The 16259-nt window shown below is 42.9% G+C and overlaps 1 protein-coding gene and 1 pseudogene across 2 annotated transcripts in view; one reads left to right on the top strand and one right to left on the bottom strand.

The window, feature by feature from the left end:
• HOMER2 (homer scaffolding protein 2) overlaps positions 1 to 16259 on the top strand; it is a 142193-nt gene that overhangs the window by 87536 nt on the left and 38398 nt on the right. The window contains exon 2 of the mRNA XM_011953894.1: positions 14994 to 15150. Within this exon, the coding sequence (XP_011809284.1) occupies positions 14994 to 15150 (157 nt within the window). The remainder of the gene's footprint in view (positions 1 to 14993; positions 15151 to 16259) is intronic.
• On the bottom strand, positions 8491 to 9702 carry LOC105520265 (annotated as a pseudogene). Its single transcript, XR_001003099.1, has one exon. The product of XR_001003099.1 is annotated as a serine/arginine-rich splicing factor 10 pseudogene (transcript).

Raw genomic sequence — 16259 nt, forward strand, 5'->3', positions numbered from 1 at the left:
GGGTTTCACCGTGTTAGCCAGGATGGTCTCGATCTCCTGACCTCGTGATCCGCCCGTCTCGGCCTCCCATAGTGCTAGGATTACAGGCTTGAGCCACCACGCCCGGCCAGATGTTCTTTCTTTATGTAGATTAAAGTTTCTGTCCTATCTCATTTTCCTTCTTTCTGAAACACTTAACATTTCTTATAAAGTAGGTCTATTGGCAACAAACTCCATCCATTTTTGTATGTCTGAGGGTCCTTATTTCTCCTTCATTTTTAAACAATAATTTCTCAGAGTACAAAATTCTAGGTTGGTGAGGGCTTTTTTCTCTTAACACTATGTATTTTACTCCATTCTTCTCACTTGCATGGTTTCTATGAAGTTAGATGTCATTCTTATCTTTGTTCCTTTGTAGGTAAGGTGTTTCTTTCCTCTGGCTTTTTTCAAGATTTTAAATTTAGTTTTGATTTTTCTGAAGTTTGAATGTGATATACCTAGGGTATAGTTTTTGGCATTTATCCTGCGTGGTGTTCTCTGAGTTTCATGGGTCTATGGTTTGGTGTCTGACATTAATTTGGGGAAAATTCTTAGTCATTACTGCTTCAAATGTTGCTTCTGATTTTTCTTTCCCTCTTCTCCTTCTAGTATTTTTATTATGCCTATGTTATACCTTTTCCAGTTTTCCCACATTTCTTGGCTATTCTGTTTTTTGGTGTTTTTTGTTTTGTTTTGTTTTCAGTCTTTTCTCTTTGCTTTTCAGTTTTGAAAGTTTCAGAACTTCTAATCCCTGAGCCTTCCAGAAGCAGTTTAATAAGGGCTGCCTTGAAGACTGAGATTCTTTCCTCAGCCCTGTCCTGTCTACTAATGAATGCATCAAAGGCACTCTTTATTCTGTTACAGTGTTTTTAATCTGTAGTATTTCTGTTTGATTCTTTCTTAGAATTTCCATCTCCTTACATTATTCATCTGTTTTTTCCATCAAAGCCCTTAGCATATCAATCATCATTTAAAAAAATTCCTGGGCCAATAATTCCAACATGCCTGCCATATTACTACTCCAGTTCTCATACTTGTTCAGTCTCTTCAAACTATTTATTTTTAACTTTTGGTGTGCTTTGTAATTTTTTGGTGAAAGGTAGACATGCTGTCCTGGGTGAAGTGAACTGCATAAATAGGCCTTTAGTAATGTGGTGGTAGGATCCGGGGGAGGGGAAGCATTCCATAGCCCTATGACTATGTCTCAGTCTTTAGGTGAGCCTGTGCCCCTGGACTGTGAACTTCACCAATGCTTCTCAATTTTTTTCTCCAGCAGGCTGGAGTTGGGTATTTCCCTTCCTCCAGCTTAGTTGGGCACTGATAGTACCCCAGCTGATTGGGCCCTGGTAAATTGGTTTCTCCTGAGGGCAGGGCTTGTTAGGAAGAACAGGTGCTCTGGTGTATTTTAAAATGGTTGCATTCCCCTCCCCCTGCCTGAAGCATGAGGGGATTTTTCTCTGATGCTCAGTGTGAAAACCTGGTAAAACTCATGGAAGTAAAACTCAAGACAGTGGGCAGGCCCCTCCCCCCACCCCTATGATTGGGTCCCTCTGGAGTTGTTAACTCTTGAGACCTACCCACACTGAGCCTTCAGCAATTCCCCAATTATAGTTCAGGTTTTCCTGCCCTGGCACTTGTTTCCACAGAGGTCTCTGCTAATGGCTTTCTGCTCTGGTAAGTTGTGATTCTCTGTACCTGCTTGTCTCTCCAATTTTGGGGGCAGTGGTTTGCCCTGTGACCCCACTTCTGTGACAGAGCGGAGAAGAGGTGTTGATTTTTCTGTGTGTTTTTTGTTTTGAGCCAGTCTCACTCTATTGCCCAGGTTGGAGTGCAGTGGTGTGATCTCGGCTCACTGCAGCCTCCACCTCCCAGGCCCAAGCAATCCTCCCACCTCAGCCTCCCGAGTAGCTGAGATTACAGGTGCGGGCCACCACACCTGGCTACTTTTTGTATTTTTAGTAGAAACGGGGTTTCACTGTGTTGGTCAGCCTGATCTCAAACTCCTGGCCTCAACTGATCTGCCCGCCTTGGCCTCCCAAAGTGTTGGGATTACAGGTGTGAGCCACCATTCCCAGCCCCCAGCTAATTTTTCTATTTCTAGTAGAGATAGGGTTTCACTATGTTGTGCAGGCTGTTCTCAAACTCCTGGCCTCAAGCCATCTGCCTGCCTTGGCCTCCCAAAGTGCTGGGATTACAAGGCGTGAGCCACTGCGCCCAGCCTTGTTCAGCTTTTTACTTGGTGTGTGTGTTTAGACGGAGTTTCGCTCTTGTTGCCCAGGCTGGAGTGCAATGGTGCAATCTCGGGGCACAATCTCAGCTCAGTGCAACCTCTCTACCTCCCGAGTTCAAGCGATTCTCCTGCCTCAGCCTCCTGAGTAGCTGGGATTACAAGTATGCACCACCAGGCCCGGCTAATTTTTTTGTATTTTTAGTAGAGACGGGGTTTCTCCATGTTTGTCAGACTGGTCTCAAACTTCCAACCTCAAGTGATCCGCCTGCCTTCGCCTCCCAAAGTGTTGGGATTACAGGCGTGAGCCACGGTGCCCGGCCTTTTACTTGTTAAAATGAATTGGCGACTTCCAAGCTCTTCACGTGCGGGACTGGAAACTGGAAATTGTCCTGACGCCATTTTGAAATCTCAGGAACTCACTCCCTTCCTTTCGTCCCTACCACTCTAGGCCAGGCCTCCATCTCCAGGTGCCTGGGGTGATTGCGAAGTGCCTCAGGAATAGCTTCCGGTCTCGTCCCCCTTCAGCCCGTCTTCAATAGAAGTGCCACAGTGATCCCTCTAAATTGTAGTGCTGATTGTGCCACTCCTTTGCTCAGCATTTTCTAAATTTATTTTACTATTGAATAATGCACCCATTTTGAAACACTAGTGGAAGATCAACCGATCATCAAATACAACAGACTCAGGTGAAGCAGACAGCAAGATATGGTCTCACAGATGAATTAATTGCTGTGAGATTATTCACATTTGTAGGTGAATGCTTTGTAACAGAATAAAACAAAATTATTTTCAGCTTAAGAACAAAGTATATAAGTAGACATCTAATTTCATTTTTATTGTAGATGAATATAAAAGCCTCAGTATTTAAAATTGAAAACATTATTTTTCCAGTCCTTTAAAAAAACTGTATCTAATCAATATTAAGAATAATGTTTCCAAGTCATACCCTCATATCATAGGTATGGCATGACGTCTTGCATAATTTGTTTCATTACAGTGTAATATGAAAATCTTTGCACACAGATGTGTTATAGCAAAAGGAAGAACACAAACTGTTCCTTCGGCAAGATTTTGTGCTCTCTTGAATTAAAAACTGTCTCAGAAATCATTAATCCTTGTGACTTGGGCAGCACACCACCTGGTTTTTTAGAAATCACTAGGATATTGGCTGGGCACAGTGGCTCATGTCTGTAATCCCAGCACTTTGGGAGGCCGAGGCGGGCGGATCACAAGGTCAGGAGTTCGAAATCAGCCTGGCCAATATGGTGAAACCCTGTCTCTACTAAAGATACAAAAATTAGCCAGGTGTAGTGGCAGGTGCCTGTAGTCACAGCTACTCAGGAAGCTGAGGCAGGAGAATCCCTTGAACCCGGGAGGCAGAGGTTGCAGTGAGCTGAGATTGCACCACTGCACTCCAGCCTAGGTGGCAGAGAGAGTCTCGGTCTCAAAAAAAACAAACAAAAAAGGAATCACTTGGGTGTTTTCCAGTTCTTGGCTTGTGGGGTATGAACGTGAATCATAAACTCTGCTTTTTGTTTAAAACTTCCTTTGTTCATGATAGATTAAAGTGGGATGAATTTTTATAGTATACATGTTAACCATACCATCTACAGAAACAAATATATGTTGAAATCCTGAGATGATTCCTTCTGTAGACAACATACTGTGGATAGAAAGTAACCATCCATGCAGTGACTGGTTTGTCAGTGCAAGAATACACCTGTGTTATGGCTCACAGGAAGATACCTGTGTATTATGCAGCCCCCAAGCTATTTCCTGGCAGTCTTGGCTTGAGAACACTTCTTGAAGGTGATAGCACATAATTATGAGAATGACTATCCAAATGCTTTTAATGTTTTTCCTACATATATGTTTTTTGGAATGTATTTGGAAGAGAAAATAGCTCCACAGAGCACATTAGGGAGATGCTGATCCCAAGATAAAAACTTACTTCCTTAGCCTGAGGCTCAGGCTCCATGGTTATCTGGCTTTGGCCCTCCCTGAGACCTCATCTCCTGCCACCTGCTTCCTGTGCCACACAGTGGCCCTTGCTGATATCTGAGTGCACTTCTGGTGCCTGAACAGCTGTTTCCTCCCTCATCTGCTAAACCTAGCAGATTTGCTGGGCTCTGGGCTGAGGTGGAGGGAGATGTATATGTATGGAGGTGGGAGAGGGGTTTCTGTGCAGGGGTGCTGTTTGAATATAGGATGGCATTGCTATGTTGCTAGTGAGTTTTGTTTTATTTTCTCTTCTGTCCCTGTCCTAGACTTCCCCTTCACTTCACTCATCCCCACCGCCATAATGTTTACCTATCCTGCATCCTCAGAGAGGCTTTACCTCCCCCTCTGCACCCCCATGCCCATATTTGCTTTCCATCTCAGCTTTGCTTCTCCACAACTCTGCCTGTCTCCCTCCTGGCTGTCCAGGTCCTCACCCACTGTCCTGGGCCCATCCAGCCCTTTTGGAGAATTGGGACCCTTTTCCAAAGCACATGGGAATGGATCTGATGGCTCCTCTGGGGCAGCCCTTAGCTGTGAACCAGCCCCAGAACTTAGTCAAACCTGTATCTCAGGAGGACCAATAGGAGAATGTGTGTTCAAACTCCTTAAAAACTGTCAGACACTCTAGGAAATAAGGTAGTGTCATTAATAAAGCCTGTCAGTATTCATCAGGGGCACTTGCCTCATCCATTCCCTGGTGTAAATGTGACCCAAAAAGGGAATCCCTAGTCAGAGGACTAGGAGGATTTGTGACAAGTATTTCTTCTATCAGATCACTAATTGTAAGGTTTGTTAATTGGTCAGTTTGGGGGCAGGAAGAAAATAACTTTAATAGAATGGGGCAGCTGTGAACTCCTTGAAGGGGCTCAGACCAGGCAAGGAGAGAGACATCTGGCTAAGGTCCGGCAGATGCAGACTCTTCCTAGGTAGCTGTGCATTGTTGTAACAGGATTTCTGTGTCTCCACTAATGATCAATACTGCCTGTGTCATGCACTGAATTCTTTGGTCTTCTGTTTCTGGACTCTATGCTCTTCCGTTATTTATCTATTTACTAAGACCTTCTGCCTTATTTGCTATAACTTTATAATAATATATTTCAATTTCTGAGATGGCTAAAACTCTTCATTGCTTTTCATTTGCAGAATATTTTGACTGTCCTCACATAGTTTTCCATATGAATAACCCTGTCTAGTTCTAAAAATAATACTACTGTTTTTATTATGTTAGATTTATATATTTAGGGATAATTGACAGCTTTGTTTTGGCTTTCCCATTTAAGAATATGTCTTATTAAAGTTTTCTTCTGTGTGCCTCAGAAGTTTTTGTTCTTATCGTATTTATTTATTTGACTTCTTAAAAATATTGGTCTTGCTATGTTGCCCAGGCTGGAATGCATTGGAAATTCACAGGCCCAATCATAGTGCGTACTAGAGCCTGGTCTCAAGCCATACTGCTGCCTCAGCCTCCTGTGTGGCTGGGACTATAGGGGCACACCATTGTACCTGGCTTACTTTTATTTTCTAAACATAGATCTTGCATGCTTCCTAAATAGATTCCAAGAAGTTGTATCCTTTTGGTTGCTACTGTAAATGGGATTTTAGGAAATCTATTATTATGTATTTTTTATTTTGTGACAGAGTCTCACCTATTGTGTTACCCAGGCTTGAAGTACAGTTGCATAATCTCGGTTCCCTGCAACCGCCGCCTCCCTGGTTCAAGCGATTCTCCTGCCTCAGCCTCCCAAGTAGCTGGGATTACAGATGCCCACCACCACACCGAGCTAATTTTTGTATTTTTATTAGAGACGTGTTTTGCCATGTTGGCCAGGCTGGTCTCGAACTCCTGACCCCAAGTAATCTGACCACCTTGGCCTCTCAAAGTGCTGGGATTACAGGCATGAACCACCTTGCCCAGCCAGACAATCTATTATATTTTTTATCTGGTGGTTTGTGTATTTAGGAAGGCTACTGATTTTATTTATTAGTAATTTTATACATAGCCACTTTACTGAATTTCAATTACTATACTCTTTCAGTTGATTTTCTTGGGTGTTCTCTATGTGCAATTCTGTTATCTGCAAATAACAATAACGTTGCTATGTAGATTTTATGTAAAAGTAGAACTCCAATATGCTTATAAGTTAGATTCTTTGCATGGGAAGATGTGCAAGAAAAAAATTTCTGTCCACATCTCCTTTTTCCTTCATTTCTCTGTCCTGGGTTCTGAGGATTTGGCCCTGCTGGCTATCGTAGCCTGTTGACTACGTAGAGTGTGGGTCAGTGGTCAGATGAGCCCATGCTTCCAATCCCTTGTGATGGGTGAGCAGTCAATGGCCTGTGTCTTCAGAGCACAAATCAGACTTCACAAGATACTATGACAATACATGAAGGGACAGTCAAGGGAGGATGTGTTGGGTCCAGTGATGGGCATATGCATTGGCTGGGATGTGTGAAAGTACAGATGAGTCAGAAGTTCTAGAAGGAAAGCAGCAGAAGCCCTTCTGGTGAGAGGGCAGGGCGAGGTTTGTCAGGGGCCAGCCTATAATTCATGCAAAGCACTGGGAGCTGGTCCTGTTGGGGACAGAGCCAGGGAAGCCTTTGCATCTGGGCAGGCAGAGCATAACCCATCTGGACTAGAGGAAGACCTGTCAGTTGGTGTAGTAGATGGTGTTTGAAGGGGTTTAAGACTCAAGACAGATAAACTAATTAGGGCAGCTTATGAGACTTTGTAATACTGTAAAAAAATGTCTGAAGGGTTGGTTTTAAATCAAATAGAAGTAGGAAAAATACGAATTTTTGGATTTTGTAGGTTTATGTCAGAAAAAGTGTGGAGCTAAGCATTGCAAGTGAAGAATTATGGTAAGTTAAAACATCATTTCTCTCTCCCTCTTTTTTCTTTGCAAAAAGTAGTTATGCCAATTCTTTGCAGAATTATTTCACCCGGAGCCAGAAATTGTTCAAAGCAGGAGTGGTCTCTTTGCCGAGTGGTTTCATATTCCAAACATACATATGTTGCACAGAGTGTCTAATTATTCTTGGGAACAATTACTGTCAGGTTCCAGAATGTGTTCAATGAACAGCAATTGGTGTTTATCCAGCTCTAAAGAAACTATGCAAGGAACGGTAGGTTATATTGTCTGTCTAAAGTGTTTTGCCATCCGGAAACATCTGCTTTCTATTTAAAGCACTGAAGAAGGAATGGGAGTATATTTGAAATTTCCTCTCTGAACATTGAACATCAAAGGAAGGAGAATAAATTTGGATATGAAGGTAATTTCTGTCCTGTGATACATTCTCTTCAGCTTTTCCCTGCTGGGAAGGAAATGTGGGTTGGAAAGTTCTGATTCTCTTAAATCTTTCTATTTATATTGATTTGCACACAGGAGGAAATGACTTCTTTGTCCTACTTCTAGCTCTTTTGCTTTCTCAGGTGAAGCAGAATACTCTTTCAAAGTCAGGGTCTGCTTTTCTGAATTTTGTGGTGAGGTTTGTATTTGGATTTTGCCCATAAAGGTGTTAAGATTTGTTCAGTTTGCCTGAAGTGATCCTGTGACCCTTGATTTTCTTTCTTTTTTTTTTTTTTGTGATACTATAAGTTATTTATTCGCTATACACAGAACATGTCCCCTATGAAATGTACATGTAAATCACTAAAAAGTATAATTTGGTGAACATTTTCTCAATTACAGAACATACTAAATCAGTTGGGATAACAGCTGTCTGCCTCAAAATAATCTAATTATAGCACCCAGTCTCCTTTATACCTAATGCAAAGTTAAATACTTATTTTGGGGGTGATATCCTAGTATGTGTTTGGTGAGGCAAACAATATAACTCTAGTATATTACAGTCACTGCACAATAAACCAGTTTATTACAGATTAAAACAAATCATTTTTTCATTATTTGTAATAATGTGATCAAATACTGGATACTTTTAAATGGCAGATAACCACACAATTACTTATCTTTGATAGTATATTGTGTTCTATAATTACATTGATACGAATGGTGTAAAATATTGTTATGAATAATATACCTCAAACAAAGCAATGAGGCCATACTGTAATGATTCACTAGATTGTGCTCAGTAGACATTTACTGAATAAGGGAATAATCTATTTTTCTCCTCAATTATCCAGGACAATGATTTGCCCATAGTAAGGTCAATAAATATTTGCGGAACATACTGACTAGGAAAGAGGTGAGAAGAGATGGGCCCTCTTAGCTGGATGTCAAATATAATTGGAATTTACCTGGGAAGGAGAGTACTTAAAGAAAGATGTAAACTGCATGTGGTGTATACAAGTAAATAAACACAGATGCCAACAAAGCAAATGATTAAGCAGAAAACACTGGCACCAAAATAAACAAAGGCAAGATTCGCCAATAATGGCAAAAATGGAACTTTTATATTGGACCATACCTTTTCCCACCCGATTCAGTTTGAGACAGACCAACAGAGGCACTGTAAGAGACTATGGCTGTCTTCCTTGATATTCAGACATCCTAGTTTCCAATAATTTATTATGGACCTGTTACCCATGAATCAATATAAACCTATTCATATTTAGGGATTAGTTTCCACAAGTACAAAGTTGAATTTCCTTTTATTTGTCCTAAAATGCTTACTTTCAAACTTGAAGGGACTTCAATTATTCCATGTAGTTTTCGATAACATTCTTTTATCTTTTCAGACCAGAGTCAAAATATTCGTACAGTATTCATACTGCAGCACCTTCCACCCACCCTTTGGTCGCTTGAACTGCCCTTCTTTGGTTCTTTTTCCGCTTTCAGATCTTTCTTGAAGTGTAGTAAGCAGAACTGTACTGGGTATTCCAGCTGCAGTTTGGTTTTCTAGGACTATATGATCTTCTATAGTTGTAATCAAAAGACCGACTTCTTGATCTCCTCCTTTCATAACTTCGGCTTCTAGAACGTCTGTATCTGTCATAATCATAGCGTGAAGAACTGTACACATTCCTCCCTTCCTTGGCTTTCATCTGATTTGGTGTCTTTCGATCCCCCTGGGCAAACTGTATTTCAATCTGCCGTCCACAAATCCACTTTCTGTCCAAATTATGTAAAGCGTCTTCAGCATCACGAACATCCTCAAATTGAACATAAGCAAATCCTCTTGGACGGCGAGTGTAGAAATCAAGTGGAACATACACATCAACTATAGGACCATAACGACCAAATTCACGCCGCAAGTCTTCAGACCTGGTGTCGTCGGCCACGTTCCTGACGAACAGAGACGTGTTGGGGGGACGCAGGTAGCGGGACATGGCGGCAGCTTGTCTCGGCCGGGCGCACTAACGGGCTCAGCAAACCGTCCTCGGCTCCGGCGGCCGAGCCTCAAACACACACAGCTAGAGGGCTCTCCTACGGCAACGGACTCTTCTCGCGAGACTTCACTCCCGCCTCCACTCCCCCTCCTACCTCCGCGCAAAGTCGGACCCTTGATTTTCTTGTGGATAGCACTGCCCACTCACAGCCCTGTTGGGAGGGTTAAATGAGAATATGTACGATTTGCTTGATGTATAGTAAACTTTCTGTGAAGGACAATGTCTCTTCTATTGCTACGTAATAAACTGTCACATACATAGCATCTTAAAACAAAACACATTTCTGTGTGTCTGGAGTCTGGTATAGCTTAATTGGGCCCTTTGCTTCAGGGGCTCTTGCAAGGCTGTAGTCAAGGTGTTGACCAGGGCTAGAGTCTCATCTGAAGGCTCACTTGTGGAAAGATCTGCTTCCAAGCTCATGTAGTTGTTGGCTGAATTTCCATTCCTCCAAGGGAGTTGGACTAAGGGCCTCAGTTCGTGTCTGGCAGTTGGCTGGTGTCTTTCCTCAATTCCTTGTAAGGTGGATCTCCCTAATATGGCAGCTTGCTTCATCAAAACCAACAAAGTAATTTATTGAGAGAGCCTGGTAGGAGACAGATGTCATAATCCTATGTGACTTAATTACACAAATGACGTCCCATCACCTTTGCAAGTTGCAGGTCTCGCCCACACTCAAGAGGAAGGGATTCCATAAGGGCGTGAACACTAGGAGTGGAGGTCACTGGGAGCCACATCTGAAGCTGCCTACTACAGACAGCTATTATTGTAGGAAGAAAGAGTAACATAATGGTTAAGAGGGAGGGTTTCCATGTCACTTAGAAATGACATCAAATCGCCAGGTGCGGTGGCTCATGCCTGTAATCCCAACACTTTGGGAGGCCGAGGCAGGTGGATCACGAAGTCAGGAGTTCAAGACCAGCCTGGCTAAGATGGTGAAACCCCGTCTCTACTAAAAATACAAAAATTAGCCAGGCGTGGTGGCGGGTGCCTGTAATCCCAGCTACTCGGGAGGCTGAGGCAGAGAATTGCTTGAACCCAGGAGGTAGAGGTTGCAGTGAACCAAGATCATGCCACTGCACTCCAGCCTGGGCAACAGAGCAAGACTCCATCTGAAAAAAACAAAAAAAAACACACAAAAGAAACAAAACAAACAACAACAACAACAAAAACATCGAGTCTCAGACCTGTCATGTACGCGTTACCCAAGTCAGGTTAGTTGGTCTCTCTGAGTTCCTGTTTCCCCACCTGTTCAGCCCCTTCCCTGTAGGATTGTTGCAGTTTCAAAGTGGAGAGCAAGCCTGGCAGAATAGTAAGCAGTCATTGGTAGGTCAGTTACGAGCTTTTCTTCTCCTTGCCTTCCTTTTTTGCCTTTTCTTAAAATATCGTCAGACATTTTGGATTGTAGAAGAATAGCATAGAACTCCTCAGTGCCCCAAGACTTGGTTATTCATGTGAAATCCAAGAGCCGCAGGTAGTTTCCAGCCAGACTGGCTGTGCAATCCTCCCCTATTTGCCCAGGGGCTCAAGGATGAGGAATGCAGGTCTTTGGCATCAGGAGGACCATAACTTCCTGCCATGGTGACTACCTCAGAATGGAGCTGCCAGGATGCCCTGCAGTACCCCTCCCAGGTCTCTGTGCCTCCCCCCACTCTGGAGCAGCCACTTGCCCTGCAGAGGCCCTGACCACGGTGACCAAGAGTGTAGCCAGGTGAGCCATTGTGTTCTGCCAGCATCCTTGCATTTCTACTTGGGCGTCCTGATGGCAGCCCACCATGACTTCAGTCCATCCACAGAGCTGAGCAGGCAGATTTGGAAATGGAGCCCCTCTTGTCTGCTCACTTTGACCCGGATCATGCCTAGCAGACAGCCGGCTGGTTTGCCTGTGCCTGGTCAGGAAGCTCTGCCATCTTCTCGGCTCCCTGTGCCTTCTCCTCCATCTTTCCACTTTGCTTTCCTCACTTCCTCCCTCGTGTAGGCCTCAGGGACAGAGAGTGCTTGTGGAAGGCCACTGCTGGGCCACCACAGGCCACACTCATCTCCACCCTCCTTCCTGACCAGAACAGCTCTGCCTGTTCCCTTGCCCCCATCCTTTGCATCCAGAGACCCTGTTCTTGGTCCACCTGTTGCCCCACCTCCAGCCCCCTCCACAGCTGTGGGAGAACTTTCTGGAGTCTTCCTCTGTCATTCAGTCACCAGTGTCATTCTGGAGTAGAGATGCTGGCTCTAGGGGCCACTTCTTTATTTTTTCTTTTTTAGATCATCTGATTATATCTAATGTGAATGTCTCCCTAGCTTCCTTGAAAATAAAAATCACCTGGAGTTCTTAAAAATGGAGCCCCCTGGGCCCTTCCTTGGAGAGCCAGGTTCAAGGGGCCTAGGATGGGGCCTGGGAACAAATATTTTTAGTAAGTGTACCAGCTAATTCCTGTCGTGGAGATTTAGGAAACACGTGTCTAAGCATGCCAAAACCCAGACCCAATCCCTCTTTTCTGGTGTAGGGAATAGGAGGGAAGATCTGAAAATCTGGGTCCCTTCCCAGGAAGGCTCTTCTCTAACCCGTGGGCCCCCAGCCCTGCCCATTTAGTGCTCTGACAATGAGGCAGATATTGTAGCATAATTTGATTCTTCAAAAAATGTTCTGTAGTTACTGCCCTTTAAATCGCTCCTTCCTTTCGCATATGCAAGAGAATACTGTGTGAGGAAGTGTTTTCCTTTATGGTGTTGTACTTAGATGACTAGCAAAATATGGTGCTGGGCTGTGAGTGGCACAACTGGGTGATCCAGATGGCAGACTGGATCATATCACGTGGACGGAATATGAGGGCTTGCATTGATATGCACACACTCCCCATCGGCTGGCCTCTCTTGACAACAGATGCAGGAAATTACAGTGAGAATCTTCCTTTTGTTTCTAACCGCTGTCACCCAGCTGCTGGAAGGGTGTTGGTTTAGTATTAAGTGTGTGGGTGAACTTTGTCTCTGTTGAGGGAATAAAAATGCCCTAGTAATCCACAGCCCCAGAGGCACTTGTCCTGCTCCAGGGGACCTAGAAGGGAAGTTTCAGGAAGCAAGGAATGCTGCTAGCCTGTGTTCTGGAATGCTGGCCTCTGTGAACAGCTGCACTGAAGCAGCATTAATAGCATGCCCGTGGAGAAACAGGTGTAAAGAAGATGGCTGCTTTTCTTCAAAACCACAGTTGATGATTGAGGCTGCTGGTGTTACTCAGTAGCCCTTATATGAGGCTCAAGTGGCAAATTGGTTTTCTAGGAAAAGTTTCTCAAGAGCATTCTTAAAATTTTAATAATGAGTATTCTACAGTCAGGATGGATTCGAAGACTGCTTCGCCTAAAATTATTCCATCTAGAGACCAGAACACTTAAAATTCTCTTTTCCCTTTGTTTTATTTTTTGTTTGTTTTATCTTCTTGTCTGTGTCTCTTTTGTGTTATCTCTTTTGACATTGTAAAGATTTAAAAAATTGTATAAGTTACCTTTTGATTTAATTTTGTGTCTGTAATAAGTACTTATTAAATCTGTACTTATTAAATCTGTAGCATTTTATAAACAATGGGTTTTTTTTTTTTTTTGAGACGGAGTCTCACTCTGTTGCCCAGGCTGGAGTGCAGTGGCACAATCTCGGCTCACTGCAAACTCTGCCTCCCAGGTTCACGCCATTCTTCTGCCTCAGCCTCCCGAGTAGCTGGGACTACAGGTGCCTACCACCACGCACGGCTAATTTTTTGTATTTTTAGTAGAGACGGGGTTTCACCGTGTTAGCCAGGATGGTCTCGATTTCCTGACCTCGTGATCCGTTAACAATGGGACTATTTTTACATGTTGATAGCTTTTTTTCTATTCATATCTTATTTTGAACACTTAAAGGATTTTTGAGAGTTTGTGTAAAGGTACTTTCTTCAGAATTAAATATATTTTGTGATGTCTGTGTCATTTTGCATTACTTTGTGAAGTAGATAGCTTAAAATACGAAATGCAGTAAAATCCATTACAATTTTTATTCATCTGCCTTATTTCTAAATACTTATTGTCAAAATCTAATTCCCCACTCAACAGAAAGAAACATAGGTAATATGCAAATCTGGTGAATCACATAAAGTGCTTTAGGCATGTGGAGTGAAAAAGCAACAATATAGAGGCAAGAATAGCAGAAGGGATGGATTTGATGAATTCTACACAAAACTTAAAAGGTTTATGAGTTGGAAACATAAAATTCGAAGGTTTGGTCAGGTTGGTGAATGGTTCCAGAATTAGACTGAAGAGATACAAAGACACAAAATGATTCTATCATATTACCAGGTGCAGTGGCGCATGCCCTATAATTGCAGCACTTTGAGAGGCCAAGGTGGGAGGATTACTTGAGATCAGGAGTTTAAGACTACTCTGGGCAACACAGAGAGACCCTGTCTCTACCCACCACCTCCCCGCAAAATTAGCCAAGTGTGGTGTCACGTGCCTGTAGTCCTAGCTACTTGGGAGACTGAGGCAGGAGAATTGCTTGAGCCTCGGAGATCCAGGCTGCAGTGAGCTATGATTGCATCACACGCTCCAGCCTGGGCAGCAGTGAGACACTGTCTACTTAAAAAAAAAAAAAAAAGAGAGAGCCAGGCACAGTGGCTCACACCTATAATCCCAGCACTTTGGGAGGCGGAGGCAGGCAGGTCATGAGGTCAGGAGTTCAAGACCAGCCCAGCCAACATAGTGAAACCCTGTCTCTACTATAAATACAAAAATTAGCTGAGCATAGTGGTGCATGCCTGTAATTCCAGCTGCTCAGGAGGCTGAAGCAGGAGAATTGCTTGAACCCAGGAGGCAGAGATTGCAGTGAGTCGAGATCATACCACTGCACTCCAACCTGGGCAACAGAGCGAGACTCCATATCAAGAAAAAAAAAGATAAAATTATATCATTAATAAGTTACTGCAAATTTGAGAATTACTTAATAGAAATATAACATTAAGCTGCAAATGGATTGGAAAATCCTAAAGTTGTTGCAGAATCCCCCAAAATTTGTTGCAAAATTCTAAAAACTGAATTGGTTCCAAAATCCTAAAAATGACAACAGGTTGTCAGAAAAAGTATAGGACACTTGACAGGGACTCAAAAACACTGAACAAGGAGTTGCCTTTTAAGCAAATTGTTCATTACACCAATTGCCCTGCAGTCTCAGGGGATAACAGCTAAGTGGAATGGGGTTTGCAAAAACTACTCACTGGTGTCTCTTTTTTTCCTCTCTCTTTGCTTTTATTTTAATTGTCTTCATGCATATGTATGTTTCCCTATAAGCTATTTAAAATCTTTTGGGGCAGTAGGTGGCCTAGAAATCATAAATTATACATTAAGTCATGTTCTCTCAACTCACACGCCCACTCTCCTATTGCAGAGAACAGCCCATCTTCACCACCCGAGCGCATGTCTTCCAGATTGACCCCAACACCAAGAAGAACTGGATGCCTGCGAGCAAGCAGGCGGTCACCGTTTCCTACTTCTATGATGTCACAAGGAACAGCTATCGGATCATCAGTGTGGACGGAGCCAAGGTACCACCCCCTCAACTGATTTTAACACTCTCAGTGGCTTATTTTTCACCCAAGATTCACCCAAAATCCTGCCATCTTAACACAGAAGTTATTGTTATAATGTCTGTATAACATATTCTGTTCTTTTTTCATTTAAACTTATGGTAAATGGGAAAGAAAAAGATTTTTCTGTTACCACTGTCTTCATAACTAACATTTTAATGCCTGTATAATAATTCCACCGGCGGCCTATAATGCTCTTAATTTTCCCCCTGTGGTTGGATATTTAAGTGGCTTCCAATGTTTTGCTATTATGGATAGTGAGCATCTTCATGTACCAGACATCCTCAATTGTTCATCACATACCATTGCTTTCTTTTGAATAGTCCTTAGGATAGATTCCTAGAAGTAATATTATAGGGCAAGATATTAACACTTTATGGCTCTTGATGCATATTGTCAAGTTGTTTTCCATAAGGGTTTGTTCTTCCAGCCTGTATGAGAGTGTCTGTTATTGCACCCTTGCGAGCATTGGGTATTCTATCTAGTCAGGTTTTGGTGTTACTAGGCATAGGAGTCAAACTTTATTAAGTGGTTTTGGAGTATTTCTTGAAATACATATATATTTTTGTTATTCTCTCTCCTATGATATTTTTGCCACATTATCATAGGAACAGAATTAAGAAGGGATAGCAGCAGAAGTATCACCAAGTCTTTTTTTAAAAAATATAGACCTGCTGGTTTATGGTCTTTCTGTCTTCATCCTGCTGTACATTTTTTACATGGATTATCTGCTGCCACCTGGAATTCAGTGTATCTAAAGCTGAATTCCCCTATTTGTCCTCTAAACCACCTCTCCATTTTTATTCCCCAATCATTCGGGCTAATAAAGCGAAACACAGAGTCCTTCCTCTTTGTTTGTCAAGTGAATCTGCCTTTGAAGTGTCACCCACTCGTGCCTGCTGTTTTAGAGACCATAACTCTTGTCCTATCACAGTCTCGACTGGACCCTTGCAGTAGCTGCCTCATCTCCCACCTGCAGTCTAGTCTGACTTCTGCCTCTAGATCAGCCTTCCTATGCAACAGGAAGCAGGGGAGTTGGGGGCTGGGCAATAGAACGGGCCCTGGGT

This window comes from Colobus angolensis, unplaced genomic scaffold (genome assembly GCF_000951035.1).
Source record: "Colobus angolensis palliatus isolate OR3802 unplaced genomic scaffold, Cang.pa_1.0 Scaffold376, whole genome shotgun sequence".
Lineage (NCBI taxonomy): Eukaryota > Metazoa > Chordata > Mammalia > Primates > Cercopithecidae > Colobus > Colobus angolensis.